Source organism: Sarcophilus harrisii, chromosome 3 (genome assembly GCF_902635505.1).
Source record: "Sarcophilus harrisii chromosome 3, mSarHar1.11, whole genome shotgun sequence".
NCBI classification, from domain to species: Eukaryota; Metazoa; Chordata; class Mammalia; order Dasyuromorphia; family Dasyuridae; genus Sarcophilus; species Sarcophilus harrisii.
This window is the reverse complement of record NC_045428.1, coordinates 377,664,778-377,677,989: the sequence shown is the minus strand read 5'-3', so window position 1 is coordinate 377,677,989 and position 13,212 is coordinate 377,664,778. Positions and strand designations below refer to the sequence as shown.

Below are 13,212 nucleotides of genomic sequence, written 5' to 3'. Positions count from 1 at the left end.
TGATTTGGAAGCAGCAAATATAAGCTTGGACAGGTTTTGGGAGATTGTAGAGAACAGATGGCCCTGGAGTGCTATGGTCTATGGGATTACAGAGAGGCAGACATGACTAAATGACTGAACAACAATTACAAAGTTGTCTAGAGCCGAAATTATTTTTCTAATTTATGTATACTCATTGTTCCTTCAGATAATCTTCCTTATATTCCAGTGTGCCCCAGCTTTATATTGAGGATCTTAGGAGGAAGATCTAGAATAATTTCAGCTTATGTACCAATATCTGTTATTGAGGAAATATTTAATCCTGACTTATTAAAACAAACTATTGAAAATAAAATGGGAAATTGACAATAGGAACAATATTTATACTAACTATAATAATTTCATCTATAATTTAAATCAATGAATTGCTACAACAACAAGACCACAAGATCATGGAAAGCTTCTTAGCAGACAGTTGACTTACTTGTTGAACATAAAGAGATGGTTGTCATAGGCAATACTATGTTAGAATATAAATTTCCTTGTAAAATATCGTGAAGAATGATAGACAGTTCTAAGCTGTATTGTTCCATAATGCATAGAGAAGCAATGAAGAATAAAGCCAATCTAAATGAAGTTTGGCTGGACAGTTAGCTGAGCAAAGCTATCCCAAGAATATTAAATGATGAAAATAGAAGACCATGAAAAAAAAGGAAAATGGAAAATATTTGCAAAAGCGATTACAATAGTTTTTTCTTCAATAAGAACATTGGAACTAGTACAGAAATACATTTCAGTCATTGAGGAAGTACAAAGGAAAGGACAATTAAAGGTACTATAGCTCCTCCTTAATTGGAATCAGTTCTAAGAAATGTACAAAAATATTTATAGATATTTTTAAGATGACAAAGAATTGGTAATGAAGGGGGGTTTCCATCATTTAGAGAATACTGAACAAGTCATATATGAACAGTATATAAATGTGTTGGAATACTATTGTGCTCTAAGATAAATTCAGACAAATTAAATGTAAACTTATACCTATGTACAAAAAAAATCAATTGTATAAGTATAAAGTGGAAGAGGCATGAATAAATAATTATTCTGGAAAATATCTGGAGGTTTTAGTAGGCTTCAAGTTTAATATGAGTCAATAATATGTAGCAGCTAAACCCCCAACATTTTGGGTTATACGTTAAAAGGGAAATATGTTGTTAATTTGTTTTTCAGTAATGCCTGACTTTTCGTGACTCCATTTGGGATTTTCTTGGCAAACATTGGAGTGACTTGCCATTTTCTTCTCCAGCTCATTTTTTGGATGAGGAAACTGAGGCAAATAGGATTAAGTAATTTTCCTAGTAATATGCAACTAGTAAGTGTTTAGTGTCAGATTTGAATTCAGGAAGGTAGGTCTCCCTGATTCCAGGGCTGGTACTTTATTTGTTATGCTATTTAGCTACTCAAGAGGGAAATAGCTTCCAGGAATAAGAAGGTGATAGTCCTTCTGTTCTCTACCCTTGTGAGAACTTATCTTGAGTATTGAATTCAGTTGTAGGAGCCAAAGTTTTATAAGGATACTGATAAGTGCCTTGGAATTTTTAGAGGGGGCATCTAGGATAGTTAAAGGGCCTTGAGTTTAAGATGTGGATATTGAAGGAACTGGGCATATTTATCCTGGAGAAGAGAAGTTTGAACTCTCTTCAAGCATTCGAGGGGCTGTCTTGTGGAGGAGGGATTAAATTTGATTTGCTTAGCCCAGAGATCTGAATTAGGAATAATGATGAAGTTGCAAAGAGGTAAATATTGATTTGATGTCAGGGAAAACTTCATGACAGAAGAGTTCTCCAAAAGTTTACAAGGTTTCATTAAGAGGTATTGAGTTTCCCTTTCCTTGGAGGTTTTTAAGCAGTTCTGGACCACTACATGTAGGATTTGTTGTAGTATTTCTTTACACATATATAGGGTGAAATTAGCTAGCTCCTCAATTACCTGCCAATTTTGGAATTCTATTATTCTCTAAAACTGAGAAGGGAACAGAAAAATTCTTAGTGGTCAGAAATAAGCAGTAGCATGCAAACTAATGAAGATCTCTAAGTAGGAACAGGAGTGAAGGATGTTACCAAGAAATTACATAGTAGAAAGAGAAGATAGGTTGGTCACATCATCCCATAAAGAGTCAGAATGAAGGATAATAAGAAGATAGGCAGAATATTCTCCACTAGGAAGCTCATGATATTGGGAGAAAATGAGAAAAGCCTCCATGACATTTGGAGGACTTGGGGTAAACTTTTGTGAAAACATGCATGAGAATCACATAGAATTGGTAGGTAGGGAGGGATTTTTGATCCAGATGATTGAAGAATACTCCCAAATTAACAAGATCAGAGATCTAGTGAATTATTTAAGTAATATGTTCAAAGATGTGTGCCAGGTGCTAGGAAAGAAACAAGGATGAACAAAAATTCCCTACTTTTAAAGAGTTTTATAGGGTAAATAGAGATATAAATAAAAATTGTAGTTATTAGAAGCAGGAAATATCAGAAGGGCAATATTATATAGTTAAAAGAACCTAGAGATATAAACAAAAATTGTAGTTATTAGAAGCAGGAAATATCAGAAGGGCAATGTTATATAGTTAAAAGAATCTTGGTAGGATCATTCAAAATATCTGAATTGAAATCCCAGTTTGAACATTTACAGACTGAACTTGGGTAAATAGTTAAATCACTGAGTATCAGTTTCCTTATCTGCAAAATGGCATAATGCAGGAAATATGAATGTGAACTATTAGAGTTAGTGTGAGCACAGGTAGTGTTAAGCTACTTGTATTTTCAAAGTCAAAATTGAATATGAGTCTCTAACCCTGTGGCTATGTGAGCTTCAGTTTAATTCAATAGCTACTTACCTGTCTTGTGGCCTGCCACTTAATACTCAGTACATTTTCATGAAACTATGATTCTCCCTCCCCCCTTTTAGACCAATGCCCCTTTAAATTAAACAATTTTGGTGACTTATATTGGTTCCCATTGTTTGTCTAACATCAGCTTTGATTGGTATGACCTTAATTCAAATCCCATAATAGGCTGGATTCAAACTTAAAGTAACATTTATTTTAATCTACTCTGAAAACAGATTAAATGGGAACTATCCAGATGTATTATCCCAGTTCATGGTGCATTCTTTCTTGGTTATTATCAATTCTGAGTAGCATTGCTGGGTTTTCAATGCTACTCTGGTTTTGAATAATGGGTTGACTGTTTGTGCATTTCTCTTGGAAGTGCCATTTGGTCTAGCAATCTCTGAATGTGTGGGTTAATGGCTTGGCAGCTGATGGTCTGGAAATTCCAGAGCACTGATGACGCTAGCTTGGTAGGTGGCTTGTAATTTCAGGGTGGTAACTGAGAGATAGACAAGTTATATTTAAATATTATAGTACAGAAGACCATTTTAAGATGTTATACGATACTTGAACTGCACTTTTGGATGCTAAGAGATTTCTGAAATGGCATTTTTCATATTTGAAATCTTTAAAGACTAAAAAACAGATGTCTTATGGTGGGATGAAAAGACATTTAAAGATCAGTAAAGATTAGATCAAAGAAATGGTAAGAAGAACAAGTTGAAAAACTTTCTCAGAGTTAATGACATAAGTTTAAGTGTTATGAGTGCCCCTGATTCTTTAGTAAAAGGTAAGTGTTTTTAATAGGAGGTTTAGGAATTTTGATTCAGCTTAGCATAGTATTTAAAAAAACTTTTTAAAAATTCTGGCATAAATGGATTGAAAGTATATGAAATCTTTTCTTGCATTGTTAACATACAAAATCTTACCAGAATGACTTTAGATCTCTGCTAAGAGATGAAGTTTCTTATTTGAATATGAAATTATAAGGCCTAAGTTTCATCCTAGATGCTACAGCCTCTAGACAGGATTGAGAGACTGAATAATGTGCAGACTTGATAAGGGTACAGAATAATGAATGTAAAAACAATATTACACATTGTACAAGCATTAAATGCTTACATTTGCCAAAATAATAGAGCAGTGGGCTTAATCTGTGGGTAACATGGTGAAAACACATCTTCCCTGCATAAGAAATGGAAAAAAAAACATACCCTCAGGATTGGTGAATTGGCAGCCACCTTTGAAGTTTTTTTTGTATGACTTATAGACTATAGAGATATAGGCAGGCAGTCAGTCAGTCAATCAACAAGCATTTATGAGTTAAATCGGAGTGTTATTGGATGCTTAGAGATACAAACTTAAGGAATAAAACATATCTTACTCTCAAGGAAAGAAGGGATTCTAAGAGGCAGAACTAAGGAGGGAGAACATTCCAGGCAATGCAAAGGCAAGAAGGTAGGAGATATATGTGTTTTTTTTGTGTAGGGAACAGAAGGAAGGCACCATATGCCTTTGTGTATGACTGTACCATAAAGTGTGGGGAGGTGAGTAATAAGGCTGCAAAGGTAGGTTTGAGATAAATTTTGTTGCCTTCCCCCACTTTTGATATTAAGTAATCTTGGAGTTAATAGGGATCTGTAGGGGTTGTGACTGACATGGTCAAACCATAGAATCATGAAATGTTAGAGTTGGAAGAAACCTCATTTGTTCCCTAATGTAGTCCCTTCATTTTACAGATGAAAAAACTGAGGCAGAGGAGTAAAGTGTTCCCCCATACATCCCACAATTGGTTAGTGTCTAATATCTGCTTCTTCAGATTTGTCATCTGGTTTCTTAACTCAGAATATTATGTTGGCTCATTTTGACACCTGTCCCACTGGCTTGGGTAGCGTGAATGACCTCTGTATCTATAGGTGATGAAGATAATAAACTTTTCATCTCACTCTTCTGCAACTTTTCTCCCTGCAAGTATGTAAACTCATAGGTTTAATTTGAGCCTACCAGCTCTCTAACTCATGGGTTTGAAAACAATTTCCACCCTTTTTTCCTCACTTATTTTACTACTAATTCCAGGGTGGAGTTCCATGGTTATGCAAGGATATTGTTTCTAAGCTCTGAACTCTAACAGCTGTATCCAAGCAAACATTTTTCCTGCTATTGCTGTGACAATCAGAAACACAACCACTTTGAGAGTAGAACCCCTGACCCTTGATGAAATCATCTATTTTTATCCTATAGTATTTAGTTAAAAATAGGTGACACCTTTTTTTTGCTCAGTAGGTATAGAGACTATTGTTATTAATTAGGAGGAGGAAAGGGAGAAGAAAATGTACCACTTCCTCAAAATAATCCATGCAGAAGAAATTTGTATATACTTTTTGGCTATTAATAATTTGTCTTTCAAACTTTCCCACCTCTGAGAATACAAGTTAGTAGATTTAGAACTATAAGGGACTTATGTTGACAGGCAGTCTTTTTCTTTTACAAATGATGGATTGAGGTCTAGACAAGTAAAATGACTTTCCCAATGTCTCAGTCTCTGAAATCTCAACAATTTTTCTCCTTCCTTTCTTTTACTTTGACTGACTTCTACAGAAACTTTCTGTTTTGAGTTCTTTCCCCTTGCCTCCTTCTTTTTCTCTATGGCCATAAAAAGACTTTTTCAGATTTTATTTGCCTTAACATTTGCCTTCATTTGTAAATCCAGATGCTAATATTATTTGTTTTCCTTATTTTGAAGGCTTCTGAGTACTGCTAAGGATCCCTTCTTTGTCCCCCAACATACTAACTGGATCTGTTAGAAGTTCACAGGATCTACTCTCTATATGGGTCTTCATTACTGCTGAGTTTTCTTTTAATTAATCTCTTCTTAATTCCTTATTAGATTTTCCATGGCAGTTGTTTCAAATTATCTCTATTGTCCTCAAGCTTTTAACATTGTTATCCCCTTTAGTTAGATGTCTGTTTTTTGTAAACTTATTTTTATAATACTTTAACATTATTTTTAAGGATTTGAGTTCCAGACATTTCCCATCCAGTCCCTCCTCTAACCATTGAGAAATCTACAAATATGATATAAAGTCAGACATGTTGCAAAAAAGAAAGAAATGTAAAGTGAAAAAAATATGCTTCATTCTATACTTGGAGTTCATCACCTCTCTTTGGAGATTATAAGTCCTTTAGAATTGTCTTGGATCACTGTGTTCATCATAGTAGCTATGACTTTACAATTGATCTTTGTTAAAATATTGCTATGTACAGTGTTCTTCTGATTTTGTTCACTTTGCCTTGCATCAGTTCATATTAACTTCTCCAGATTTTTCTGAAAACATCACCCTTGTCTTTCAGAATCATATATCACAACTTGTTCAACCATCCACCAGTTTAAGGACATCCCCTCGGTTTCCAGTTTTTTTTTTTGCCATTCCAGTAAAATCTGTTTAAACATTTTTTGTACTTTTAGGGATGATCTTGTTTTTCACTTTGCTAAAGAAATCCAGACTATCCTTTTTGAACTTAGTTTCTTTTTCCTTTACCTTAAAAAAAAACTCTTAAAAAGGCCCCCAACCTAAATTAAACAAATACAATTTCTGTAGTTTTCCCTACTACATCAAAACCCTTTCTTTCCCCTCATTACTTTCTTGAACCACTGTTACCTGTAGTTTCTTAAATGATAGGTTCTCTAAGACTTCCCTATTCATTCACTCATTATCTTCATGTAATCTGGCCTCTCAGTCAACTGTAACAGCATAATGAAAGGTCACCAGTGACCTCCAAATCCTATTTCTTTTCTATTCGTAAATATTTTAAAAATTTTATTGTAGTATTTGACACTTGACTAAATGTGCCCGTTTTTTTTCAAATTGGCTTGCAAAAGTGCTTCCATAATATAACACTGTCCTTTCTCTGATTATCTTCCTTTTTTTCCTTCATTGATTCCTCTTCCTTTAAGGAGCTTTCTTCCACGGGGTACCTGTTGAGACATTATTCTGTATTAACTCTGTCTCTCCCTTAAATCTTCTATTCTTGCTTCTCTGTCCTTAACTATGCACAATAGACATCTCTTGTTCATCTTCTGTAGTACCAGTTCTGGATCTCTGCCCATCTTCTGGATATTTATGCCTCTTTTTTTCACTTCACATAAAATTAGCTAATAAATTTTATCATTTCTTCCTTGTAAAGTGTTATCTGTGTCCCTCCTGTTCTCAAACATTCTCACTCTCTTCATTCAGTTCCTCCACAAGATAGATGGAACAGAGAGTTATTGAGTCTAAACCCCTCATTTTACAGATAATAATAACTGACTTGTATGTAATATTTTGAAGTTTATAAAATGATTTATGTACAGTTTTTTTTTTTTTTACTCCCCAACATCCCTGCAAAGTAAGTATTACAAGTTTTATAAGTTTTTTTACTTTCCTGATGAGAAAACCACGTCTTTGGGAAGGTTAAAGAAATCGCTCAAGGTTACACAGTAAACGTCTTATTATCATTCCTCACTTGACTGGTGAAAAAACTGTGGTTTGGAAAACTAGGTAGATTGCTCATGGTCACATGGTACTTGAAACCTTGTCTTTTTGACTCCAGGTATAGCACCCTGTCGTCTCCAGCATGATGGAACTAAAGAAGTAAAGAAAAGTTAAGTAATTTGCTAAGGGGCATATAACTAATTAGTAGTTGAGCGCAGACCAATATCAAGACTAGATTTTTGTCTAGTCTTGTTTGAATTATTGTAAATAGCCTTTGAACTCATTTCACCTCTTAAATGCCATTTCCTTCTGGAAGCTTTACAAGATCTCTTGTCTTCTGAAGAAAAAAAAAACAGCAGCAAACAAAATCAGTCTTAATGAAATTGTTTGGGAGTACTTTCGTGTACTTATTATGTGATATTGTATATGCTGACCATGAGAACTGCTGTCATTCTCCTGCTGGGTTAGAGCTATGAATTGCAGTCATAAAATCATAGAATTTCAAACTTGGAATACTTCAGTTTAGCTTGTGCCTACATAAGAAGAAACCCCTTCTATAATTTCCCCGACAAGGGATCATCCAGTCCAGATCGTTAACAAGGGAAGGCAGTCCATCTTATTTTGGGGATAGCTCTAGTTAGGAAATTTTTACTTATGTGGAGACCTATATCTTCCTCTCTATAGCCTACATCCATTTGCTTCTGGTTCCACGCACTGGGTTCAAGCATAGTAAGTTGAATCTCTCTTACAAGTTCTGTGACCCTGGGCATGTCACCTTATATTATATTTATATAAAATCACAATTATTATATTTATCATATAATCTCTATTTGCTCCAGGTTCCTCATCTGAAAAGTGAGGATATCAACAGCACTTCCCAGGGTTGTTGTAAGGATCAAATGAAATAATATTTGTAAAAAGTACTTCATTTGTATAGTACTTATTATAATATATTGTATGTTGGGCATATAAGTGTTATGTAAAAGGTAGCTATTATTATTTTAAAATATTTGGCATAATACTTGAATCATACTAGGCAAATGTTAGCTATTATTAACATTTGTGAATAGTACTGACATTTAGTAGGCACTTTATAAATGCTTGTTTCCTTCCCTTCCCTTCCCTTCCCTTCCCTTCCCTTCCCTTCCCTTCCCTTCCCTTCCCTTCCCTTCCCTTCCCTTCCCTTCCCTTCCCTTCCCTTCCCTTCCCTTCCATTCCTTTTCCTCTTCTACATGACACTTCTTCAGACACTTATAAAGAGATATTGGGTTCTTCCCAAGACTTCTGCTTAGGTTTAACATTCCCAGTTCCTTTAAGAAATTCTTGCAAAGCCTGGTCTCTTATGGTCATCCTGTTTGTCGATTTCCTTTGTATGTTCTTTAGCTTGTCATCCTTTATAAAAAATTATTACCCAGAACTGAATATTTTACTCTAGTGTAAAGTTTTTAATTAACTTTGTGTATGTGTGTGTGTGTGTGTGTGTGTGTGTGTGTGTGTAACCCCTTTGGCAGACTTTTGGTGAAGCTTTTGGACTTCTGAAAAAAAGGTTTTAAAATGCAAATATATAAATGAAATACATAGCATTATAAAGAAAAGCAATTATATTGAAAAATAAAAATCCCCCAAGTTCAGTGATCTCAGGTTAAGAACCTGTGTTTTAGCTATGGCCAAGTACAATGAAGTGATTATCTTCTGTGTTCCAGACACTCCACACACTTAAAGCAATGACTAACATAATGACTTGTACAGAATATTTGCTTCATCAAAATTTGTTGAATTGAATCACATATAACTTACATTAGTTTTTTTGGTTCATATATTTTGACCCCAATAAAACTCCCAGATCTTCTGTTTCTGAAGTAAAAGTTGAAATTTCATACCTTTCATTAAAATGAGTGAGTTGGACTCAGTGAGTTTTCTAAAGTCCTTCTAAAACATATGATGAACTATTGATCAAGTGCCTTTTGGGACTTTGTCAATTGGCTTTGCTTCATGATTAGGTAGACCTCAAATCTTCAGAGATGACCAAATTTTATAACCTGCTTTGGATTCAGCAGTTACTGTACTTCGTGATTTTTCTTTTCTTTAGACTTAATGCAAAATGTGTGAAAGTAGTATGAACATTAGAGCTCTTAGGAACATAAACTTTTTTGACATTTAGATGGGGAAAAAAGTGATGGGAAAGCCTTCCAATGAGACTGTTTGATTTGTGTTCCCCATAGGGAATAAAAATCTCAGTTTGCTTTTTTCTCAGCTGTGTCTATAAAAAAGACTTTCACACAGTAATCTACCAAGAGGCCAAAAAAATCACAGTTCCTGAATCTAATTCACTTTCCCTCCTTGTAAATGTTAGTGAAGTTGTATATATTTTAAATGCTTTTCCCAGATTCACTTCCCTCCTCTCCTCTCCCATATCCTCACATGTCACCCTCTTCCAAAAACTTAATCCCTATATTCATCCCTTTTCATATCTGTTTAATTAGAAACAGTCCATTCAATTTTGGGTTATGTTACTTGAGTTTTCAGTCCCTGACAATTTAACTTGTGTTAATTTAGAACACTAAAAGTTAGTAGTGTTTCTCTTTTAGTTGAGCCCTAGGGCAAAGCCAACAAGCCCCATGTTCAGAGATAGCTCTGCCTCTTCCTATAGCACCAGGGAAAGACTATTTTCTTCCCCCCATCATTATCTATTTAGAGATGGAGTACAGTACCCCATTCACTTGAACTGCCTCTAGACTCTACCCTGTCTGGGGGCTGTCTTTTAATTGGCAGTTTGGTATGAAATCTTTAAAATGTCACCATTAAAAAAAAGAAGCATCTCTATTATCTTCTTTTAAATGTTAAACACTTCCTTATTTGTCATTTCTCCCCCTGCTCTCCCCACTCCTCATCCCCCCTCCCAAGCTATGAGGATGAATGTGTCTCGGATTAATCTTGGTTTTATTTCTGTAGTTGTTTCAGAGCAGAAATCTATGTGCCATTTATCCTTAGAGCAACAATAATGATATGTGTTAGTCCTGATAATAGTTCAAGTTAATTACCAGAAGTAGCCATCATTCTTGGCTTCTTTGAAGGAATTGCCAATTTAATGCAGTTTGACTGTCTTTAAGAGACATATGCTGTAGAGTGTGAAAGCCAATATTAATACAGAAGGCATCTTTTTATGCTAAAACACAGAGCTACAAAACTATTATTTGTAAGGTAGAATATGTTCCAGCGAGTTATTCTTTAATGGAAAGACCCCCCCCCAAAGGCACTTTTCTTTTGTATTATGCGCTAAGGGCACAAAAGCTGTTCAGAGCCATGTTGTTAGCAATTTAGGGAGCTTGAGGGCCCGACTTAATTTGGTTCTAGAGCCTTGTAGCATTTAAAATATAATTGTATTCTTATGATCAAGGGAAAATTTTTGTACTCTTGAGAGCACTCAGTTCCACAAACCCCAGGGATGGCACAATTCATAGATGGGAAGCTAGCTTGTATATACTGTACAATGGCAATATACACTGACTTTTATATATGCTTTTTATACAGTGGAAATAGTGATGATAGAGAATTCTTTCTTCTTAAGTGTGCCTCTCTACTTAGAGAATCTCTATAGCTTTGAAAGGAAAAGTCCATATTTTTGGTGTGCTATTTTAGTGTTGTACAAATACTAAAATTTAACATAATAACATTGTGTGACATTTAATTTTACTAGTACCAAGAAGCACATGGTTATTTGAATGAAATTTGATACTACTGAGGCTGCTATTGGCATGTTCTATAATCCTTGTGAACAGGGCGGCCTCCCAACTCTTGTGTGAATAGTTTTGGCTCTCAAAGTTATTTAGAACTCAGAAAGCATTTTCCCTAAGAAACAATGAAATAAGAAGAGATTTGTTTATCCAGGTTAATACACAAAAATCTATTACATTTGTAACACATTTGAATGGTGGAAGCAAACACTTTTCATTGGAATTTCTATGGAGAGAGTACATTGTTTTAATTTGATATGCCAAGAACACGTTTGTTGTAGGGGTAGAGATTTTCCTTCATGGTACTTCCCCTGGGGATAGACAAAAGCTGGGATGGAAGAGGGTGAAAACTCCTTCTTGCAGGAGAGAGAAGGCAGGACAAGAATCTCTGGTTATAAGACTAGAGCAGTGGTGGATCAAAGGGTGGATCAGAACAGGAGGGCTAATTCTGGAAGGGCTGGGAGTTTTTATGACATTTGGGGGAATTGGAAAAAAGAACAAAGTCCAGGAGGGGCACAAAAGTATGGGATTTCATACTTACATCAGTTGTTTGTAAGTTGGCCATGTGGGCATTGTGGTTTTGGACCTGAATTAAGTCCCAACTGGGCCCAGGTTCTTTGTTCTGTCAAACGATGGGGTTGGATTAGATAACTTAAATCTATGATTCTATGAGTATTTGTAATTTAGATTCTGTCCCTATTATGTATCTGGAAGACATTTAGTTACTTAAAGAAACGGTTTCACTCTTAATTGACTTTTTAATTATTCCCTTGATCCTAGGAGGGAGAAATGGCCAAAATGGAGGTGAAGACATCTCTTCTGGACAATATGATTGGAGTGGGAGATATGGTTCTTTTAGAGCCTCTCAATGAGGAATCATTCATTGATAACCTCAAGAAGCGGTTTGACCACAATGAAATATATGTGAGTACAATTCTTCAATTTGTTCATTCAATAGTACAGTGTATTATACTGTGGATACATTGGGAAGTTTAGAGGATCCTTACTATAAAACTCTCTATTTACAATCAGAAGAAAAAATAGTGGGCAATTAAAAATCTTTGGCGGCTACCTTCCAAAGGTACCTTCTTTTAGGATGTAGGATCTAATAGCTAAGCCACTAATAAAATGTGAGCCACTGACTTCTTTTTATAAGTGTGTTGATTTAGTTAATTCTTCTTTAGATGTTAAAAACATGAGTATATATTAACTAGGCATATGTGTTTGGTGCCTGGAAAGTTTGGGATATACAGTTATGCCCTATATTAAAAAAATATGATATAATGAACAATTAAAGCACAAAACAGCTAAATTAAACAAATGGGGCAGTGAGGGGGTGGGGAGAGAATGAGTTTTTGTTTATTTTATATTACAAAAGGATTCTTCATTTTGTGAAAGTATTCATTCATCACAGTGTTCATTTAAGTATTGTTTGGTACCTTTAAATACATTTAAATCTATTGAAATTAAGAATTTCTTGTAGCTTTTCAGGTATACATCAAATTTATAATTTATATTGTACCTATGCAATTTATAGGATCATAGAAAATTAGAGCTGGAAGAGACTTTAGAGATCTTCTGTTCTAGTCCCAAATTTTATAAATGAGAAAAATAAATAAAGAAGAGATTAAGACATTTGCCTAGAATCACATAGGTAGTAAAGAGAACACTAGGCTTCATATAAATATGTAGATTATAAATTCATCCATGAAATAGGCATTGGAGTCTGTACTGAGTTTAAGTCAGAGTGGCCAAAACAAAGTTCATATCATATTTTCTTCTTTGGTTTTTATGAACATTTGATTTTAGGGGATAAAGTTGGGTGTCTTTACTCTACATGTTTGTGGTTTCCTATCTGACTACAGGGGAATCAGTGAAAGGAAATATTGAAATAAATGGAGGGGGAATTACACAAATCAGGGATATTATTATGAAAAGATTTTGAAATCTACTTGTGAAGATTCTGTTATACCTGCCCTTTCCTCCCAAACTGACACTTTGGCCTTGAAGTTAATTCTCAATGTAACTGGATTCTATATTGTTTCTTTATAAAATGATTGTATAATCTAAGAATTAACCATCTGATGTATTTTTTCCTCTTGAGACGCTGACAGTTAACATAGAATTG

At 34.7% G+C, this 13,212-nt stretch overlaps 1 protein-coding gene across 5 annotated transcripts in view; it reads left to right on the top strand.

Moving 5' to 3' along the window:
* Positions 1-13,212, top strand: part of MYO1B (myosin IB) — a 197,362-nt gene that overhangs the window by 34,053 nt on the left and 150,097 nt on the right. For all 5 annotated transcript variants that reach the window (XM_023499351.2, XM_012544877.3, XM_012544878.3 and 2 more), the window contains exon 2: positions 11,865-12,008. In XM_023499351.2, coding sequence (XP_023355119.1) covers positions 11,874-12,008 — 135 coding nt within the window. In that variant the 5' untranslated portion in view covers positions 11,865-11,873. The remainder of the gene's footprint in view (positions 1-11,864; positions 12,009-13,212) is intronic.